This window comes from Arachis stenosperma, chromosome 4, assembly GCF_014773155.1.
Source record: "Arachis stenosperma cultivar V10309 chromosome 4, arast.V10309.gnm1.PFL2, whole genome shotgun sequence".
Classification (NCBI taxonomy): domain Eukaryota; kingdom Viridiplantae; phylum Streptophyta; class Magnoliopsida; order Fabales; family Fabaceae; genus Arachis; species Arachis stenosperma.
Window position 1 is genome coordinate 167,440 of NC_080380.1, and position 20,622 is coordinate 188,061.

At 35.7% G+C, this 20,622-nt stretch overlaps 5 protein-coding genes across 6 annotated transcripts; 1 reads left to right on the top strand and 4 right to left on the bottom strand.

Moving 5' to 3' along the window:
* The first annotated feature begins 1,345 nt into the window (after positions 1–1,345).
* On the top strand, positions 1,346–3,718 carry LOC130977160 (probable mitochondrial adenine nucleotide transporter BTL1). Its single transcript, XM_057902188.1, has 6 exons — positions 1,346–1,646; positions 1,868–2,020; positions 2,100–2,194; positions 2,273–2,606; positions 2,693–2,930; positions 3,095–3,718. The coding sequence occupies exons 1-6, from the start codon at positions 1,593–1,595 to the stop codon at positions 3,346–3,348; spliced, it is 1,128 nt and encodes a 375-aa protein (XP_057758171.1). The 5' UTR covers positions 1,346–1,592; the 3' UTR covers positions 3,349–3,718.
* Positions 3,719–4,381: 663 nt separating this feature from the next.
* Positions 4,382–5,904, bottom strand: LOC130976337 (reticulon-like protein B22). Its single transcript, XM_057901186.1, has 4 exons — positions 5,657–5,904; positions 5,439–5,580; positions 5,295–5,364; positions 4,382–4,779 (listed from the first exon to the last, which is right to left on the bottom strand). Exons 1-4 carry the CDS (start codon positions 5,866–5,868, stop codon positions 4,661–4,663), a joined length of 543 nt encoding a protein of 180 aa, XP_057757169.1. The 5' UTR covers positions 5,869–5,904; the 3' UTR covers positions 4,382–4,660.
* Positions 5,905–7,401: 1,497 nt separating this feature from the next.
* Positions 7,402–10,668, bottom strand: LOC130976783 (uncharacterized). The gene is made up of 5 exons (XM_057901708.1): positions 10,556–10,668; positions 9,042–9,576; positions 8,259–8,663; positions 7,856–8,055; positions 7,402–7,782 (listed from the first exon to the last, which is right to left on the bottom strand). Exons 2-5 carry the CDS (start codon positions 9,475–9,477, stop codon positions 7,534–7,536), a joined length of 1,290 nt encoding a protein of 429 aa, XP_057757691.1. The 5' UTR covers positions 9,478–9,576; positions 10,556–10,668; the 3' UTR covers positions 7,402–7,533.
* Positions 10,669–12,119: 1,451 nt separating this feature from the next.
* LOC130976010 (probable plastid-lipid-associated protein 10, chloroplastic) lies at positions 12,120–15,991 on the bottom strand. Of its 2 annotated transcripts, none has more exons than XM_057900744.1 (8): positions 15,426–15,991; positions 15,210–15,290; positions 14,706–14,792; positions 14,420–14,475; positions 12,957–14,320; positions 12,724–12,881; positions 12,508–12,644; positions 12,120–12,423 (listed from the first exon to the last, which is right to left on the bottom strand). In XM_057900744.1, the coding sequence occupies exons 1-5, from the start codon at positions 15,888–15,890 to the stop codon at positions 14,206–14,208; spliced, it is 804 nt and encodes a 267-aa protein (XP_057756727.1). In that variant the 5' UTR covers positions 15,891–15,991; the 3' UTR covers positions 12,120–12,423; positions 12,508–12,644; positions 12,724–12,881; positions 12,957–14,205. The 2 variants fall into 2 exon arrangements, with proteins under 2 accessions (XP_057756727.1, XP_057756728.1); XM_057900745.1 differs by having other exon boundaries at positions 12,120–12,426.
* A 539-nt stretch (positions 15,992–16,530) lies between these two features.
* On the bottom strand, positions 16,531–19,825 carry LOC130974271 (26S proteasome regulatory subunit 8 homolog A). Its single transcript, XM_057899070.1, has 9 exons — positions 19,472–19,825; positions 19,209–19,306; positions 18,565–18,789; positions 18,328–18,390; positions 18,046–18,209; positions 17,488–17,644; positions 17,198–17,296; positions 16,972–17,082; positions 16,531–16,847 (listed from the first exon to the last, which is right to left on the bottom strand). The coding sequence occupies exons 1-9, from the start codon at positions 19,650–19,652 to the stop codon at positions 16,707–16,709; spliced, it is 1,239 nt and encodes a 412-aa protein (XP_057755053.1). The 5' UTR covers positions 19,653–19,825; the 3' UTR covers positions 16,531–16,706.
* Positions 19,826–20,622: the final 797 nt, after the last annotated feature.

The window sequence follows — 20,622 nt, forward strand, 5'->3', positions numbered from 1 at the left end:
TACATTTGTCATCATATATAAAGTAATAAAACTTTTTGAATTATATTTTCGATTTAAATATTTCAATATTTTTGTTCAAAATTTTATGTTTTTCAAATTATATAGAATACATTAATATATTAAATTTTTAAGTATGAGGTAACTAATTTGATAGGTAAAATAGTTAAGTTATTCTGTAAATTTAAATTAAAGAGATTGTATCATCTTTTTATTTAATTTTTTAGATAAAATTATTATTGTTATTACGTGAACTTATTATTAGTAATTGTTTGGGTGTAATTATTTTGATAAAAAAAGATTTTTTAATGAAAAAAGATCTTTTTTTAGCGTGTTTGATAAATTTTTAGTAGTAAAAGTAAAAGTACTAGAAAAATAAAAGATATCTTTTTTGAGAAGTTGTAATTTACATCTTTTTTTAAAAGATTTTTTTTCTTTAAAAAGAAAAGATATTTTTCATGTAATAAATAAATAAAAAAATATTTTTATAATGTTATATCCAAATATAATTGATAGATAAAAAGATCTTTTTGGATGAGATATCCAAACATAAAATTACTTTTATTTTTTCATAAGATCTTTTAAAAAAAATAATTCGAAAAAAAATCTTTTCTTAGAAGTTCACCCAAACAAGCCCTTAGTCTTTTTTTTTTAAAATAAAAAGTAATATTATTATATAAAATAAAATATAACTATAATTTAAAATTTTTAAAAAATAATTTAAGCAAATAATTTATAATTTATACATAAAATTTTTAAATTAGTTTAACAATATTAAAAATTAAATACTTAATAATCTAAGAAAATATATTTAAAAATTTAAAAAGTAACAATTGAAGTAAATAATGATTTATAAATAAAATTTTAAAATTTTTTAATGATGATTCCTAAGTAAATAATTCTTAAACTCAATGTATGAGTGCCATATCAACATAAGAACTCTTTATTTGTATTAAAATAAATAAATTATAAATTATAAAGATATAATATTTAATTTAAGTGAAATGCATCCTCATATATAATTATATGGTGTTTTATTATTTTCTTCATTATTATTTATTTTTAAAAATTGAATTAATTGGAAAACCTAAATACATTTTTGTTTTGATGATTAGATATAATTTAAAATGAATTAAAATGGGTTTCAAAAACCCTAGTGGTAGAGTGGAAAGAAACTTAAAAAGATGAGAGGAAAATAGGTAGAAAAGGAGTAAAGAATATTTTGAAAGAAAGAGGCGGAAAATACTGTGGTTGGGTAAGGTCAAAGGTGGAACCCACAGCGTAGTTGGAAGTAATTCAAAGTTGAAAAAAAAGCAAGTTTACTTTACCGGGCTGAGTGGTGACAGGGGATGAGATGCCAAAGAAAAGCACTAACCTAACCAGCTGGTTTCAGGCCTCAGCCTAAGCCTGAGGTGCCATCCATCGCCTTAAGCTTTTAATCTAACTCGTGATACGCAGAATTCAAGACGATCCTGCCCTAACTAGCTACCAACCACCCATTCCGCTGCCGCTAACTAAAAAACGAAAAGCATAGATATTTCCAGAGAGACATAAATCTTGCCAAAACCCCAAAACAAAAATATCTGTGATCTAAGATGTCGCCAAAACTCCCCTCTCCCTCTCACTTTCACCTTCACTCTCATTCTCAGGCATGTCTATTCAATCTCTTTCGATTTTCTTTTTCATTCCTATTGCGTTTATTATCTATTTATTTATCTATCTATCTATCTATGTATATATCTCTCTCTAGGAACAAGCACATCCTTCTTATTCTTTTACCATTAAAACAACACACACAAACGAATAGGTTGAGGCTGTTGTTGTTAACTGTTGGCAAATTAAATCCATGGCTTTTGAATACGAAGCGCAGGGACAGCAGAAGAAGTTTAAGAAGCAGGGTGTCTTCGGAGACATGTACAGCATGATGCTGTTTCCGCTCCCCCTTCCCAAAGATGTGTCGATCATTATGGAATCCGACAAAGACTCCGCCTTTCAACTACCTAACCTTGCACATGCTTTCCGAGTTAGTCCCCTATTCATGTTCATATTATTATTGTTGATGTCATTGTACCTTTTAGCCTGAGAGCTGCTTCTGGCATCAGGAATTTCTGGGGACTAGGGAGGTTGGCGAGTTTGTTAGCGGGGCTCTTGCAGGAGCTATGACTAAAGCCGTACTTGCCCCTCTTGAGACCATCAGGTTATTCAGTTCTCCGTTTATCTATAAACAATGTAATGTATTATATATCTTTATAAACCTATGCTGTGAACCATGCAGGACAAGAATGGTGGTTGGTATTGGCTCCAAAAATATAGCTGGTAGCTTTGTTCAGGTTATAGAGGAGCAGGGTTGGCAAGGATTGTGGGCTGGAAACACCATCAATATGCTTCGTATAATTCCTACACAAGCTATTGAGCTTGGCACCTTTGAGTGTGTAAAACGCGCAATGACATCTCTCCAAGACAAATGGAAACTGGAAGAATGCCCCAAGTTGCAGATAGGTTCCATCAACTTGAACTTGTCTTTGTCCTGGATTTCACCTGTTGCTGTGGCCGGGGCAGCTGCAGGGATTGCCAGCACACTCTGTTGTCACCCTCTTGAGGTTATCAAGGTAGCGAATAAGCCACAAAGTATTCAACTGAATGAGCAAGTCTTTTGCTATTGTTTCTCACCCGCATTGTAAATTTGTAATCACAGGATCGGTTGACTGTAAGTCCTGAAGTCTACCCGAATTTGAGCATTGCAGTTAGAAATATTTATAAAGACGGTGGTATTGGTGCTTTTTATGCTGGTATATCACCTACTCTGATTGGCATGCTTCCGTACAGCACATGTTATTACTTCATGTATGATACAATAAAGAAGTCTTATTGTGAGACGAAAAATAAGAAGTCTTTAAGTCGTCCAGAGATGCTTGTGATTGGGGCTCTAGCGGGTGAGAGATTCTGAAGCAATATCTTTAATATTTCACTTAATGTGCCCCTTTTTTTTAATTCAAACCCTAATCTATGTATGTGGCTTATTCTATCTCTATATCTATCCTGACCTTATACTAGCTATTTAGCTAAGATTGATTTGGGCTCATCTGTGCATGCTCAGGTTTTACTGCCAGCACAATTAGCTTCCCTTTAGAGGTGGCGAGGAAGCGGTTGATGGTGGGAGCTTTACAAGGTAAGTGCCCACCAAATATGGCAGCTGCACTTTCAGAAGTGATTCAAGAAGAAGGCTTGAAGGGACTCTACAGAGGTTGGGCTGCAAGCTGTTTGAAGGTCATGCCGTCCTCTGGCATCACCTGGATGTTCTATGAGGCATGGAAGGACATACTGGTTGTCCAAAAGTGTCATTCATTATAGCCTATCAAAAGCTACCATGGGTTTGTTAACTGCACAGATTATGCAAGTTAATCATGGCGAACCCTTTTTGTTTTTTAATTTGGGAATTGGTGAATTAAATACCATAAGAAAGAGGGATTGCATAACCATTTGGCCTCAGCAGCCAGTTGGTTAGCTTGTAGGGATTGTTCACTCCTGCTAACCAGTCAGCCTGACTCTTTCATTTATTTATTTTTTAGATTTTAATGTTGATATGGAGATTCTCATCATACAAAAGGGTAAACGGAGGAGTTTGGAGAAATTTGCTGTTTCCTATTTCCTCCGATCATATCCTCAAATTGTATTAGTTCAACTTTAATCTTAGTTAACCATACAAATAATATTCCTGGTAGGTTTGCCTGACTACAAGTTCAACAAATCTTTTATCCCCTTCCCCTAAGCTTTCGTCAATATTTTTTTTACTCAAAAGACTTGGTTTGCTACCATGGGGTGCTTATGGCAGTTCGCATTTACATGTCAGTTACGTTAATTTAGTGCTATTTTGATTGACTGAATATCAATGCTTAATTTCATTCAACTGTGAAGTAGCATTTTCTTAGCTATTTCCTCTTGTTTCTCTTCAGCGATATATAAAATAAATACGCCTCCCAGCCAGCTGCTTCTCTTTCTTCAACTGCATAATGCTTCAATTTATCAACATATTTGTGCATTCACTGTCAACTTTTGGCTGATATTACTACAAGGAAAAACACTAGAAACTTAACATTTTTTAGCAAATAATTTGTCAATATTTATCTTTTCCTTTAAATTTGTCTTTCTTTCACTTGATCTTTGTACATCCACTATTTTGTTAGTTAAAAAAGGTTGGTTCCTAAGCAATAATCTTAGTATTGTGTATAGCATATCCTGTGTCCTAAATTCTATTTCGCAGTGGTAATAGATTCTACTTTTGTTATATTATTTGTGCTCAATTTTGAGACTATCCAATGGTTGAGGCAAAAAATGTAAAGTAGGATTTGATTTTGCCTGCTGTTTGCAGCTATGGTCACACAAGAAATAGATGGAGTATTCGAAAGCAACCAGAATTGTATAACCGGTGATTTAAAACGATTAAAAAAGCACAAATCTAATGAGTGGACGAATCAATCTCCAACTTTCGAAAAACCTTTATTCTGGTGGTAAAGTGAAGCAAGTAGAAAATCTATATATTAATATCAAGCACATTGATATCATTGCATTTTTTTTTTTTTGGGTCTGAACTGCTGTAATTCTAGATTCGGCTACGGAGTGAACTTTACATTTGGAACAAAATACAAGTACAAAAATGATCAAGTTACATGATGGTGTCTTGGTCTTCACTAGTGTCGTTTCTTCTTCCCAATATCCAGGAAAGACACGAACTGATTGATTGAGAAGATTCTGCGAGCATGTAAAGACAAAACAAGCATAGTCCTGTAATAACACAATGTGAGAGTTTATACACAGCAACAGCAAGCAAGAGCATAGAAAAATACGCGTAATGATCTCAATCGAGATGAATGTAAGGCTGATCACCATTTAATGTGGGATGTTAACAGTTACTAAAACATATTCCAAATCCAAACTATAGAGGTAAAAACATGAATGTGATTCATGGGAAGTGATGTAGATTCTTTTGCAGTGCACACTCTCAACATGTCTAAGACAATATTTTCAATCCTGGAGACACTTATAGTTTTAACTTAAAAAGACCGAAAGATAGCTGATAAGAAAGCAGAGCAAATATTTCAGTTTACTTTTTTTCCCCTCAAAATCCCCAATATTTTGCTTTTAAGAGGAGAGCAATGATAGAGCGATATTACTGTTAAAAAGAAGCACTTGTCTTTTATGGTTTTTTTTCACATAATTAGATACTACAGGTGCCTCTTTTCACTTGCAAAAGAAGCACACATAAATTATAAGAAGGGATCAAGTGATGAAAGGTGTACCAGCATATGCAACTGTGATACCCAAAGCCAATCTTCCGAGAGCAGATAAGACATAAAGGCAAAAAATGACCTGACATAAGAGAGGCAAGTGAAACTCAAGATCTCCATGGTCTATCAGTGTCAGAAACATACATACATACATACCTTGAAAAAGAGTCTCTTGTCATGGCCGGTGGCAGCAACCCTCAAGACGGACTCGGCGGCACCGACGGTGTTAGCAAGGCAGGCGACGATGGTATTAGCAGTGTCCTGAGAGATTTGCCACTCCAATGGATCCACAGGCACCCTATCGAAAAGAGAAACCCTAAGTTAGAGAGAGAGAGAGAGAGTGAATAGTACAAGAGAAAGAGAATAATACAGACTCGACGTTCATCTGACGGAAGAGAAGGCCGAGAATGGCGAGAGAACAGAGAAGCACAATGAAGACGTCGGAAAAGAGGGAGACAATGCTGGAATTGCGGTAAGCACAGTGATAGTACACAAGCGTGCCGCATATCAATGCAATAACTGCTTTTCCCATTTCTCCATCCCCAACCCTTCTGCTTCTACTTCTGCTGCTGCTTCTGTCATCCATCTCTCTCTCATCCAAATGATTCTTGTTAATGATAATAATTCAATCAATACGCGAATCCGATAATCATAAGAAAGCAAACCTAAATACTAGCAAAAGTGGAATTCTCCGTCGAGTAGAGTGTAGAGCAATGAGATTCGACAAACCACCAGAGGACACAACGCAACCACTTTCTGCCTTTCTGCTTCTGCTTCTTCCCAAACCAAACCAAATCAACTCAACTTTCAAACCCAGAATAAAGAATAATCAAAATCAAAGCCAAATACTTGACCAAACCCCGGATAAATAGCATTATATATGTGCTAGAATGTTTAATTTAATTTTATATATTTTGATTTTATTTGTTTTATTAATAAAATTATAGCATAGCCGTGGATAAATAAAATTGAGTAATTTTTTTGTTATGATAAAAATTAAATAAAAGATAAAATATTTTTTTATTGTTTAATTTTAATTTATCATAAATTATATTGTAAATAAATGAAGTTAAATAAATTAAAATATATTTTTATTACAAAACTTCATTGATATTTTGTGTTATTCTCATAATAATATAAAATGTTAAAATAATTAATATTTTCGTATTTCATATTAAAATCATCCGTGTATAAAAAAATTAGCCTCGAAAATCATACACATTTTTTATATTGTTTTCATATAAAATATGAATCATTCAGATAAAATTCATTTTGCAAATCCTACCAAATATTGAGCAGGTCTAAAAAATAACAATTAAAGAAAACAGTCTAATTTATCGTTAGCATTTTTTTTCTCTAATAAATCAAATTGAAATTAACTTTTAATAAGTATAAATAATAATTATATTTGATAAAAAAATAATTTTAAAATTAAGATATTATAATAAATATAAATATAAAAATAAATTTAAGTATTTATTGATATACTTTCAAAAGCAGCTTTTTAAATATTTTTAAAAACATTGATAATTTATAAAAATGATAATTATATGTAAATAATTTCTTTTACTGAATTTTAGTAATTTTTATGTTCTAAAAGTACATGTTAAAAATATCATAAAAGAAGTTTTATTACAAATTATTGAAAATGGAACCTTTTTATATATTTATTATTATACTATTAAAATGTGTCTTTAAAACACAAGTTAGTTGATTCCTTTTAATTAAAAATCACAACTGTTTTTCAAAAAAAAATGAAAATAGAACATAAAAATAACAAATGATTTTACAAACTAACCAACTCTTTAATTATTATCAGAAGAAAAAATATTTTAATCCTTTAAAAATGGTTTTAATTTGACAAAATAATAAAATATAAAAAAATATACAAATGTCTACAATTTACATAAAAAACGAGTTCTTTCCATTTTCCATATTTGATCATTTTACTCTTTAAACGAATTTTTGTAAGAAAAGTAAAAAAAATAGTCAAGAAATTAAATTTTCTCATTCCTTTTAAATAACTTTTGAAATTATTCCAATCACTTATGAATAATAATACTATACGAAAATTGAATGTTGTAAGTGAAAATGGTAAGATTGAATTAAGTGTAAGGAGCAACAAGAATGACGAAATCCTCCTTAACAAGAAGACTATGTTATACCAAATGTCACACAATACTCACAATTTTAGCAGAACAATGGTTTGGTACATACATGAATTAATACATGAGAGTCTCCATTACTATTACTAGCAAGGGAAGAGGCTTGGACACGGATCCCTCTCTAACCTACCATTTGATAAAAAATCCAGTTTCTTTATCTTCTCCTCACACCAAAACACTTGTTCTCTGCTCATCCTCGTCATTCTCAGAACCCTCGACAGGATTTTCACGTCGATCAGCCCAAGCAACAGCTGAATGTCCTCATGCTTCTCCGGCCAACTATTCTTTTTCCACCCTTTCTTCTTTCTACGCACTTCCTTCAGCTTCAACACTTTCTGCATTTACAAAACAACTTAGTGTATAACTAGAATTGATGTCAACAAAGGATCTATATATATATGACTTTACCTTCTCAAGAGTAGACTGAACCTGGTGTAGAGGAGTTGCAAGCTGGCTCTGATTTCCAAAGAGGTTGATGACCCCGCCTGACTTTTTCTTGTCCCTCTTCAGGAACTGGTGGAATGTTAGGATAGAGCTTTCAATTATCTTCACAAGATCAGGAGCCAGAACTCTCGAGTCTGATTCATCTATGGATTCATGTTCTGATCCTGAACACAACCATAATAAAATTGATGATACATCAGACATATACTAACATGACAACTGACATTTTATCAGTAATTTAAAATGTGGGACAAAAATAAGACATGTGACATTAGACAATATCATGTGCTTGCCATGTGAAAAATTAACATTTCCCCTTGTAAGTAATAGCTGTAGCAACACTCATGATGATTCACAGTAAAGTTACCTTGTATATTAGGAACCTGAAGAAGTTTAGGCAAAGTGTTCCGAGTTCGAGCATAAATTTCGGCCCGGAGGCCCTGTTCAAACGGCTCATTTTCAATAAACCTTTGTAATAGAACTTGGAACTGTTGAAATTGCTGAGCACTGTGATTGTAACACGTAGGATTTTCAGGTTGCCAAGATATCTTGTGACTCAAATGAGAGAATTGGCAGTGGAGTGCCTCCCAAGTTAAGCACATTTGACCAACATATGCTGTTTCAATATCCTGGTAGGGATCATGTTCTGGCTGCTGAAGATGTTCAGTCTCATCATCAGGACCTTCAAATTTTTTTAAGGAAAGACAACGAAGGGGAGATGCCAACTTCCTTGATGCAGATCTTGGTGACGGAGTTGAAGGATACTGTGGACCTGACATAATGAGGATGTAATGATTTTAAAGACATACAAAAAAAAAAAAGCATATTTAGTTAGAAATCGGAATTTGCAGGTGGTAAAAGGATCATCATCAATTCAAGACCACCTTCAAACATATATTTACTGAATACTGGATGATGAAAACCAAAGTCTAAATTTTAATCAGAGAGAAACTTGTCTACACATTTTTCAGAAATTCTGGATGATGAAAACCAACTCCCACTTTTAAGTAACAAGCCAAACTAAACCTAGATATATGCTCAATCCAAGCTAAGAAAATGCCAGCATACCAGCTATTACTGAATACTGATATATGCATATGAAGCTTAAACATGATTTTACCATTGGCAATCAGGAACAACTGAAAGCTACCTTTGCCAACTTCATTAAGCTGCTGCGTGCTCATCCGATCGAAGAATAGCATTCTTTCGCAGTACTGTTCATATACAGCATCAAAGCCACGCCACCATTGCTGACCCTCTGCTTCCACATCTCTCCAGTCATTGGAGCTTGTCTCTCCTTCGTCCTCTTCATCCTCCCCTTCCTCAGGGCACGAATCTTCTTCTGGAATCAACACCATAAAACTGTTTCTTCTCAACTCTTTCAGCCTTCTCTTTACTTCATTTGTAATAAAATCATCATCATCCTCAGTTTCCGCCACAGGATCTGCATTCACAGATTTACACTGATCAGGACCGCCAGAGTTAGGTTTAGGTTCCTCAGGCTCTAGCGCGTCCTTGTTCACCAGATCCTTTCCTCCATCTGCTTTCTGAGATTTTCTGAACTTCTTGATCTTCAAAAAATCCATGCGTTAACACTTTGCCTCTCAAGTCTTAACAAAAACCAAAAAAAAAAAAAAAAAACTATTCCAGCAGAACCCAGTCTTCCATATCCTTTAGATCAAAACCTACAAACAAAGAGAAAGACAGATTGAGCAACACAACACAAACAATGTCATAATGTAATGTAGCATCAACACTGGGCTTTGCTTTTCAAGCTGCAGTTAATTATAAAGCTCTGTGGACTGTGGAGCCATGAAAGAAAAGAACCTTCAACTTGCTCTAAAGCCAAACACTAACAGTACCAAAAAAAAAAAGGAAAAGGGGGGGGGGGGGGGGGGGGGGACCTTGAGCTGCTAGATTCAACACGTGAGTGAGTGATCTAGTGGCCAAGCAAGCATTTACCTAGCTTTATGTAAATGTCATTCCTTTCGATTCAGATAAACCGCAAGGATCGGAGAACAGCTACTGCTAGTATCCATTGGGAAACAAGGAAGATGAAAACCAAAAAAAAAAAAAAAATTTACAGTTTTTGAAGGAGGGAGAAAAGGCTAAAGTATTAAATCCCCCGCTTAATAGAAAGTTGGTGAAAAGGAAAGAATTTTCAGCTGAATCTGAACCTCTTCTAAAATTGCCAAGAGCATCACGGATTGAGAAATGAAATAGAAAACGCAGTTTTGGCATAACAGTGAGAACAGCAATGAGCACTCAGAGAGATCAGAAACTCGTGATTCTATTCTCAAAATGCGTATTTACTTGCACATTCTTCCTATGTTCAAGTTTTGCAGTCCATTAAACATCAAACAAGAAAAGAAAACATTTTTATTATTATTATTTGGGAGCACAGAGTCACAGACAATGAGGATGATCTCAGATACACATAAGTTGCTTCTTTTCTACTTCTGTTTAAGTAAAAAATAAATAAATAAATAAATAACCTCTGAGCTAGGAAGGCAGAAAAGAAAAAAAAGGCACATGTAGGAAGCAGCAAGTGAAGAAATGGACAAAATAAGGATCAAAAGTTACATGCAATGCAGAAATGGAAATGGCCACAAAAATTAAAAAGCAGAAGAGAAAATACTCGGAATATTGTGTTTCTACACAAACCTAAGGAGTTAGGAAGCTTGATAAGATGAATGTGGCACATGAGAAGACCCAGAAGAGCTGAAATTGCAGAGGGAAACCCTAGAGACAAGGAAGGGAAGAGTTGAGTCACTTGAGTGAGTGAGTGCAGTGTTTGAAACTATAAAAGAAATGTTTTTCAAAAAAAAGAAATGCAATAAATGTGAGCACTGTCCTCAGCACTCCGATTGTTTTGTTTTGTTCGATATTTCACTTTCCAATAAAAAAATTATAAAGGCTGTTAACGAAGATACATTTTCCTAAAATAAAATAGGAAAATGCTTAATTTTTAATGAAATGAGATGGGATGGGGGAGCACGAAGGCAGAGAGAGAAAGTGTGTGAATAGTAGAAGAGGACAGTATAGTCGTACGCAGAATATTGTCAGAATGCCGCGAAAAAAGTTGCTTTGGTTTGTGTTTGTTTATTTTGGTTTAGATACTTACCTCTCAAATTTCCATACGAAGAATAATGGAATTGTTTACAACAAAAAAGAAAAGATATTTCGGCTTTTAATATTATTATATTTTGGAATAATAGAAATTCTTTGTTAAAATATTTATCAAATACTAACAAAAAATTGTTTTGTAGTTATTTGTAATTTATGAGAATTTTAAAATTTATTAAAAAATATTCAATAACAAAATCTAGTTGAGCTGCGATGAAGGCATTGCCAAGCCAATGTGGTGTTGGGCTTAATATAAGTTCGGACATTTTTTTATTTTGGATCTAAAATTGGGCTGAGAAAAGCAATTTTTTTATGAGACCCGAGTGGTAGTGGTGTGACTTGTGAGTATGCAAAATGTTTATGAAATTGAAAGAATAAAAATTAAAAAGTGAAAATAATAATCTTTTAGGTTGATACGTAGGACATCATTTTATTGCGTTAATTATGAAAATAGAAAAGGTTCATGAAAAAGGATGAAGATTTTATTAAAAATTATTGACAATAATATTTTTATATTTTCCATATATTAAATACCTTAAAAAAACATATACTATACTATTAAAATGTGTCTTTATAGAGGCATGTGTTTCAGTATTTGCCTCAAACCAAAGCCACACAAGTTCGAATCTTAGGAGTGGTTGGTGGCTAGGTTAGTGTGTGAGTGAGTGTATAACTTAGAATTAGGAGTTGTTTAATCCACAAAAAAAATATATCTTTATAGACACTTAAAAAAATGTGTATTTAAACATACAAGATATTTAAATTATTAAAATATTATTTGTATACTAAAACTAGCTATAAAAATTAATTACTAATATATTTATACATAAATATATATTATTTAATTTATTTTTAATGTATATTTATATTTTAATATGTATTTCATACTAATAACTAATTTTAATATTTAATTTTGATATACACCTAACACTATTGATAAATAATATAATAATACATTACTCTTCATAAAATTTAATCCAAAATAATGCGACCATTTATTCTTAATTCTAATGGTTACAATAATAGAGATTTTGAGTTATGCAGGTAAAAGATTCTTTGTTGAAAAAACCGGCGGGGCAGAATGCAGATAACTCTAGCGATAATGATCTAATAGAATATAATATATTACAGCAACTGTTGTTACAAGTTACAAGCTACAGAGAGCAGAGTAACCCTATAATTTGGATCTGAATAAACAAGAATTGATGTTTGGAAAAGAATGGGCTTTTGGTTGCTAGCTAGCGACCTAACCAAGCAGATGGTATAGGGTGAAACCTGCTTTTAGCACATGCCAAAATATCATAATAATCTAGATTGTTGAAGCAATCACGGAAATCGGTGAAAAGCTTCTCAAACACCCTCCATTGCACTTTGACAGATCTAGTGTATGGGTATGGAAGAAAGATCTGCTGAAAATAAAACGAATAAGATGCTACTATAGTGCTGAATTGAAGTAGATTGCAAAATTGAAGCAGCTAAGGTGGACTTACATCCCCTTCTTGGGCAAGGCGTTTAAGCAAAGAATAAGTGTGGTGGTCTTCATGGAGATTGTCAACAACAGCCAGCCATATTCGAGAAGCAAGATCGTGGGCTACGTCTCTGGACTTGCCACAAGCAATGAACTGATCTGCTCAAATGACAAGATTGTTATTGCAATAATAATCATCACGAAGAAAGAAGCAAGAAAGGGCGTGAGAGTACAACACCAATAAGGGTTCCATGAAGGATTCCAGAGTGAGGGGGCATAAGAGAGGGATGGAGGTGAAGCTGGTCCCTGAGGAAGAGGTAGCAGTGGCCGATGACCTCGTCCGTGTGAGGATCGGAAGCAAAGAGGTGTTGGGTGATATAGAGGGCCATGAATCTCCTGCGATGAGAAGAAGGAAGTAGTAACTAAGAAGCATTTCGTCAAACAAGTAAGGTGCGTGATGTGATCGATTACCTCTTGGGGTGAGGGGGAGGAGGAATGGGGCCTGGCCAGGAATTATTGGCGAAGAAGGGGTAAGTAAAGGAGAGAGCGCCTTGCCAGAAAGATTCGCTGCGGAACATGGAAGCCCACTTCTTGCTCACGCACGATATCTGGGGCCACTCCCACACACCCGCCCTTATGAATATCTCTGTCACCACATGCTCCGGCAACTTCCCCATCCCCGCCTCCTCCTCTTCTTCCATCTTCCCTTCCTTTTTGATTGGTAGGTGCTTGCTGTTTGTTGCCTCTTTTAATATCCAATTTAATTACTAATAAAGCGGTTGCCTTTTGCTGACTAGCAAGTGACGTACCACTCTCGTATTTTACAACCAATTGTTTTTCATCTTACCCAACTCAAATTATGGAATATTACGGTCCATATATACATACAGCAGAGATAGGGAATCAGAATGGGCTTCCATTCTACCTCATCTCGAGTTTAACGAATTTTTTGCAAGACATGAGTCTGACATGGAATCTTTCACGTAGCTCTATAGTAATGAAACATCGCCTTACAAGTTGAAAACAAAAACTGAGGTGACACCTTTATTCGAGTCTAGCTGCTGACTCTTTCCTATTTATAGTTTGAGAGATTTCAATCTGGAAATACATGGACTCGGAGAGCTATTGTTGTCAGTGTCACAGATCACTAGTTGTAGTATACGAAAAGTCTTGTCCTTACAACAAGTTATCTTCAAATCAACAAATGGCAAAAAATGATGTCAAAGAGTAATAGATTTGAGATCGTATACTAGTACCACAGCAAGCAAATTTATTGAACTGGGAATTTATCAAATCATAGATGTTTGCTTGTAAGGAGGAAATACAGAAACAGATTGAGACAAACAATTCTATTGTTTTCTCCACCGCCAATTTTAAATGAATTTGGGCATTCAGGCAATTCTCATAATTTAAATTGCTTCATCTCCTGGGACATCAGCGCAAATTATGAATCTTGTGAATACCAGGCTAATCCTATAAGCTCCAACTTTTGGTTTACCCACTTCAAATTTCAAAATGATACTTGAAAATTTGAAGACAGACATTCTCCTTACTTTGCAAATATACAACGAATCAGTAAAGATATGTACGAACAAATCTACCTTGTAACTCAGAAGCGAAGGAAAACAAATCAGAGTGAGCATAGAGCTACATTACATCTGATGTAATCTCATCATCAGTTAGGCAAAAGCCACTACTAATGTGGCCAGCCACTTGCATATCAGTACAGAGATTGGGCTCTGGTAAATACAAAAACCCCTCCACCACCAACAGCACGACCCAACAGAACATTCTCATCCAAATAACTAAGGTAGTATAGTCCTCCTACTGATTCCCTACAACTCAACCAAAATGCATCACATTCACATACATCTATTTGTCAAGAAAATAACCAAAAGAACTATTTCAACCTAGTTATCATTCATGATATATACCTTCCTGGATCCCTCACAGGGATTTGCGCTTTGAATGCACGTAGAAATTGCAAGATCTGCAGGACAAACAGACCATGTTGCTTACAACACCAGACCCAAAAAGAAACGTGTTTGTGTATTCTAGTTAACCACTAAGAGCTCTGTACTAGTCCTCGTGCAGAGACAAAAGTACAATACCAAAGTTTTGGGAGAGACATTGCTTTGGCCTTTGTGGCATCAGTTGGTGAGATTAAATTAACAGCCTCGAGTAAACAAAGCAGAAAGAGTTAACAATGAACTGAATTACCTGCAGACTTATAAAAGATCGTGGTAGTACCGCCGGAGCTATTACTGCTTGCAGCTCTTCGCTAATATTTATATCTTGAACTGTGATCTGCCAGGCATCTGATGTTACAACCCCGTAATGGCAGCTCAAGAAGAGAATGTCATATTAATACCAAACATCAATAGTAGATTAGTCGAGTTCTTTCCCCCCCCCCCCCCCCCCCCCCCCCCAATCACAAGTAATGAAATGTGAAATTTGAGGGTATGGCCACCCTAAATTTCTTTATTAGCAATAATAGTCCACCCAAAAACTAAAGAGAACATATATGTATCAAATTAGATTCTAGCATCACCCAAAGATAAGGTGTCGATAACTTGTATAAGTTTAAGGCAACCCTCCTAGCATGAGTTAAGTGTGTGGCTCTATTTTAATACCCAGAATTAAAAAGCAAAAAAGATATGTTTACAGTTAACACAGCTGTATCTCCAGTACTGAAAGGCAGGTGATGTAAGCCAAAATGATTACCTCCTGAAACTGAAGGTAGATATTACGCAGGGAAACAAGCTTAAACTTGGCAGAAACAAGTAACGTAGCACCTTCTTGTTCCTGTATAAAATAGACCAAGACCAAGAATGTTTACTGTAGAGCAGCAAATGAAGATGGAAGCATGGGAATAATATATGGAATTATTAGAAAGTTGAAATTGAGGGATTGCATGGGGGCGATGAGGGAGTAAAGGACCTCTAAGAAAGTTGGAATACTCCATCGGACAATATTGCGGACAAGACCCCCATGGGATTGATTTCGGCACTCAAACTTCTGAAAGATCTGTCCAACCTGAAAGAAAGGAAGAGTGGCAGCGGCTTGGAGAAGAATGAGGACATCGGGAGCAGAAGTATACTGGAGGCGCCATGTGCCGTCCAATTTGGGCAGACTGATAGGGTGGCCCCCGCTGTAGCCTTCTAAGCTCACCAGAGCCTCCTCGATGGAAGACCGCTGCTCGGGAGTGGCGGAGAGACCTCTTTCGGTGTCCTGGATGCACTTCAACAGCTCCATCTTCCTGTTCTCTACAGATGCAGCCACTCGCAGCTTTGTGCTACTCCTGCGTGATCGCCTTGATGATGTCAAGGGCCACCAGCCATTGTCATTGCCTCTCCTTGTCCATGGTAGGTACGATGAGGATGCTGAATGGAACACCAACTCCATCCCTTGAAGCCTCAAGGACAAAAGGGACTATGCACTCCACAGTCCACACACTCCTCGCCTTCCAACCAAATACAAAAGATAACTATCAGACTAAATTGACTTTATAAAACTCAATAGTAAAATTATCCGTCATTACTATTATTAAACAAATTAGTTACGGGTAGTTTTTCAAATTCGTCTCAAATTAATTTTATCAATCAAATTCAGTTTTCAAAATTTACAAGAGATTTGTATATATTTTTGGTCCAGCAAAACGATATATCAAAATGCTCACTTAACTAAAACACAAGTATGTACTTCGGAAAATATTTGGAATACGGATATGACATTAAGCTCTGAGCTTAGTTGACCGACTAAAACTTCAATTGGGACACCAGATTAACACGTTGAACCAACAATCAGTTAAAACTCGATGACTAATATTGAATTTGTTTGCTTGCTTACATCACGCGATTCCTTTATCAAAGTATGGAAGGATCATCCGCTAATCATATTTGCAAAACATACATAGACTCGATTTAGTCTATAGTTGTTCAAGTATGAAACATCACTGTTTTTTAGCATGCCATCCTCTGTGGCTTGCGCTTTTTTCACTATAGCTAAATCGAGTGGCTCGTAAACAACAAAATCGAAAGATAACTTGGTCACCGACAACGAAGAACTCAACTTTAAAGAATAATATAATTTGGTACAGAACTTGGTCAACATAATAAGCAAGATGAAAAACAGCGTGCGTTACTGTAAATTGAAACAAGCCTAAGGTATGTCTTCTGTCCGTTTTTGTAGGATAGTGTACTAGAAACATGAAAGAAAAAATCACTTCCACAACTTCCGCAATGACATGTTCTTCTCTGTTTCCTTTTTCATAACCTTGGCCACAGCCATCTCGAAGTCCTCCTGTGTCACATGTACTCTCCTCTCCCTCAAAGCAAACATTCCAGCTTCTGTGCACACAGCCTAAACAACAGGGAAAAAAAAAATTAAAAAGGACCGAGACAACTTAAATGAATGCACCAATTCACCTGAGAACACTCAAAAACAGCTGGGCAGACAAATGCAGCGTAAACAACGTGAAACATACCTTAAGCTCTGCACCAGATGCTCCATTCATCTTCTCAGCAATCTTCTTCAAATCAATGCCACGCATTAAGTTCATTCTTCTTGAATGGATTTTCAGAATATCTAGCCGAGACTGCATGAGATTAACTCAATGTCAGGAGTGATATGAACGCAGAGTGTGCAAGTCTATTTGCTTCTTTCCTGGAACAAGTACATAAAAGAGTAAATGCTAAGGTACTTATGCATACCTCCTCATTTGGGTTTGGAAATTCAATCTTCCTGTCAATTCGTCCGGGTCTAAGGAGGGCTTGATCCAGAATATCAATCCGGTTTGTGGCCATCAAAACCTGTAATGCATATTTTTCTTTAAAACTTGCTCATAAAATTGCTTAAATAAACATATATCTTAAATGAGTCGGATAGAGTGAAACATATCTGTTTATATGTTACTGTTTTCTATTTTTAGCCAGGCTAGTTTTAAAAAATTCTCCTGTATGCTTAATAGCAGTATAGCTCCAACATAAACAAACTGTATAACCTTGATTTTATTTGAAGCTTCAAATCCATCTAGCTGGTTGAGAAGTTCCAGCATAGTGCGCTGCACCTCACTATCACCATTGCCACTTCCAGATTCCATTCGAGCAGATCCAATACTGTCAATTTCGTCCATGAAGATAATTGATGGAGCATGTTCCCTGTTAAAAAGAGTAGTGTTACGTCACAATCATAATATGGTTAAGCATGTCTTCATAGGGCATAGTTCCTAGCATACTAACCAATAAACCAATGAATCAAAGAATAATGCAAAACCCTTTATAAGTCCAATTTTTCTCTTTTCAACAGCCACTTACTTGAAATTGGAGGAGGATTAATATTCATGCCAAATTCATTCTCAGATTAATATGCATATAACTACAAAGTTCACAACCACAACATTACTAATAACAGAAGCATATTCAATCCACAAAGTCGCGAAGCCACGGGGAGCCAGGCACATATCCCCCCCCCCCCCCCCCTTCTCTCCCTCCCCACTCCTCTTTCAATGGAAGGGCAACACACAATGAGCATAAGAAGCTGAGATAAGAAGAGAATGTACCTGGCCATAACAAAAAGTTCCCTGACCATTCTGGAACCTTCTCCAATGTATTTCTGAACTAATTCAGACCCGGATACCCTGATGAAGGTACAGTCAGTATGATGTGCCACTGCCCTAGCCAACAATGTTTTTCCAGTACCAGGTGGCCCATAGAGTAGAACACCCTGTGATTCATGAGATTGTCAGCAAATGGCGAAAAACGTATGCAAACAAGAAACAAAAAGTACAATATACTGATGGAAGCATGGTAAGCTGTGTGACAATCTCAGAAAGTGATAGTACCTTAGGTTGAGCTATTCCAAGACTTTCAAACAGTTCAGGATGTTTAATTGGCAGCTCAATGACCTGAAAAATTGACAACAAACATGAGACTTAAGATATAAATATACAAAAAACGAGCATACGGATTAAAAAGAAGATAGAAGTGACGGATGAACAGAAAGCTAAAGATGCATAAATAGATCTCACAAATTGCAAATATTGGGAGTATATCAGTCAATATATTATATGATTACACACCTCTTTAATCTCCTTGATTTGCTGGTCTAAGCCACCAATCATGTCATAGGTAGAATCGGGAACTTTCTCAACTTTCATCAGATTGACCAACGGATCAACTTTGCTCGGTAATACTAAATGAAGGACATAACTGTCATTACGAAGGGCAACTCTTGTGGATGGAGTAATCTTTGTAATGTCAATATTTTTATCAATGTCTACAACATACTTTCCTTCTGGATGAACCTGAAGAAAGAATGGGATAATCAGAACTTCATCTAGATTCTGCTTAGTTATTATAATCAAAACATCCCATAAATAATCCAAATCCGTATACGACACTCTTCAAGGACATGATGGGTTTTGCAGACCAGAAAAACGACACTCCATAATCCAGAAAAAGGGACATTTAAGCGATAAAACATAGATCTATAACAAATGCAAATCAGACGAAGCTTAGGTGTCCTTAACTGAACAAAAATTTCGAACAAGAGTATGTCCATCAATGATTTAGAGTGCAAGTTAGAAGGATACTTATGTCTATAGCAGAATGACGCACAATCATTCAGGTATCTTAAACAACATGCGAATCGAAGTAAATATTAAGATGCCAATTGAAGATAACGATAATGGAATAAACAGAAATCAGAGAAGCGAGTCGTGACCTTGACTAGGACTTTATTCTTTCCCATAACTTTGACAACTTCACCGACATACGATCCGGGCTCCTGGAGAAGCTGCAGTTCCTCCCGGAGCATCCTCACTGTCCAAAGTTGCCATTAATCACATAAAGAGCCTTTCATTAGTTAACTTAATTATTAATTATAGCAGTAAATCCAACCAAATAGTTATTAGACGCATTACTTTTATTTAATAATAAAGAGAAGCACGTATAGATTAGGGTTAGGGTAAGGACTAAGGAGGGTACCTCTAGAATTGAGCTCGTTGCGCTGAGCCTCCAGACGGTTGAGGTTGTGCGTCTTCTGGCGGAGAAGGAGCTGTAGCTCATGGATGTGGAGAGAGTAGTACTGGCGGAGACCCTCACCCTGCTTGACAGCTGGCTTGGCAGAGCAGTTTTCCTCCGGTGCAGCCTCCGCCGGATGTTTCATCTCTACTTCAATTGCAAGAACGGGGTTCTCAATGGATGGTTGGATCGCTTCTTCGTAAGCGATTTGAGGACAAAGAAAAGGGTCTCGTGCTCTCGTCTCGTCTCTTCTCTTGTTAGGTCGGTAAGGAGGAGTGATTGTCAATAATAAGAAGGGAACAAAACAAAGGTTGATTTGAAACTTGTGCTAGTAGCACTCCTTTATCTCTCTTTTTTGTTTTTTCGTTTTTTTTTTTTTTACTTTCCTTCTTTTTGTTTGTTGTTTTTGGGGGGGGTGGTGGGGGGAGGATGCCTTTAGCTTGTATCAGAAGAAATAAACCAAATATCTTGTGGGCTTTACTTTCTTAACCCAAGCCCAACAAAACATATGTCTGCCCACCCTATCAGAGTTTTGATTCTACACCCAAAACCAAAATATATCCAAATGGGCTAGAAGCTAACGGATCGAATCGGATCGGATATAGCAAAAAATTCTATTCGATTCGTACTCCACTTATTGGATCGGATTGGATACAACATCTGCAATTTTTCAGACCGAATCGGATCGGATCAGATATCGGGTATATCCACATAATTAAAAAAAATGTTTTCAAATTCCTTTTGATTGTTTTTACAAAAAAATTCATTTTTCACATGTTTAACTATATTTAATTCTAAAATATTATCAATAAAAGTTCTCTTGAATAATAAAAAATAATAATAACACAAGATTTAAGTTTAATTATTCTAAGTCGAAGTACAACATAAAAATTAAAAAACAAGATATCATAAAATTCATAAAACAACACACTAAAATTCATATCACATTAGCGTTTATTTTCTTAAACTGTGCTATTTATATGTGATATGCGGATATGCGAATTTGCGGATCGGATCCACGAATATCAATGTCAAATCCGCAATTCGATCCTACCATAGTGCGAATCGGATCGATCCAATCCGATGGCTCTGCGGATCGGATAATATCCGCAAAA

What these genes read in the sequence shown, in the direction of transcription:
- LOC130977160 (XM_057902188.1), top strand. Translation starts at nt 1,593, where the DNA reads ATGTCGCCAAAACTCCCCTCTCCCTCTCACTTTCACCTTCACTCTCAT. An exon ending in ACCTTCACTCTCATTCTCAG is followed by an intron (nt 1,647 to 1,867) that starts GCATGTCTATTC and finishes TACGAAGCGCAG; the next exon opens with GGACAGCAGAAGAAGTTTAA. An exon ending in ACCTTGCACATGCTTTCCGA is followed by an intron (nt 2,021 to 2,099) that starts GTTAGTCCCCTA and finishes TTCTGGCATCAG; the next exon opens with GAATTTCTGGGGACTAGGGA.
- LOC130976337 (XM_057901186.1), bottom strand. Translation starts at nt 5,868, where the DNA reads ATGGATGACAGAAGCAGCAGCAGAAGTAGAAGCAGAAGGGTTGGGGAT. An exon ending in TTCCGTCAGATGAACGTCGA is followed by an intron (nt 5,581 to 5,656) that starts GTCTGTATTATT and finishes TCTTTTCGATAG; the next exon opens with GGTGCCTGTGGATCCATTGG. An exon ending in ACAAGAGACTCTTTTTCAAG is followed by an intron (nt 5,365 to 5,438) that starts GTATGTATGTAT and finishes CTCTTATGTCAG; the next exon opens with GTCATTTTTTGCCTTTATGT.
- LOC130976783 (XM_057901708.1), bottom strand. Translation starts at nt 9,477, where the DNA reads ATGGATTTTTTGAAGATCAAGAAGTTCAGAAAATCTCAGAAAGCAGAT. An exon ending in TCAGGTTCCTAATATACAAG is followed by an intron (nt 8,056 to 8,258) that starts GTAACTTTACTG and finishes GGTTGTGTTCAG; the next exon opens with GATCAGAACATGAATCCATA. An exon ending in TTCAGTCTACTCTTGAGAAG is followed by an intron (nt 7,783 to 7,855) that starts GTAAAGTCATAT and finishes TTGTAAATGCAG; the next exon opens with AAAGTGTTGAAGCTGAAGGA.
- LOC130976010 (XM_057900744.1), bottom strand. Translation starts at nt 15,890, where the DNA reads ATGGAGTTGGTGTTCCATTCAGCATCCTCATCGTACCTACCATGGACA. An exon ending in GTATTCCAACTTTCTTAGAG is followed by an intron (nt 15,291 to 15,425) that starts GTCCTTTACTCC and finishes TATTTTATACAG; the next exon opens with GAACAAGAAGGTGCTACGTT. An exon ending in CCTGTGAGGGATCCAGGAAG is followed by an intron (nt 14,321 to 14,419) that starts GTATATATCATG and finishes GTTGAGTTGTAG; the next exon opens with GGAATCAGTAGGAGGACTAT.
- LOC130974271 (XM_057899070.1), bottom strand. Translation starts at nt 19,652, where the DNA reads ATGAAACATCCGGCGGAGGCTGCACCGGAGGAAAACTGCTCTGCCAAG. An exon ending in AGAATAAAGTCCTAGTCAAG is followed by an intron (nt 18,790 to 19,208) that starts GTCACGACTCGC and finishes TTCTTTCTTCAG; the next exon opens with GTTCATCCAGAAGGAAAGTA. An exon ending in CATCTGGTGCAGAGCTTAAG is followed by an intron (nt 16,848 to 16,971) that starts GTATGTTTCACG and finishes CCTGTTGTTTAG; the next exon opens with GCTGTGTGCACAGAAGCTGG.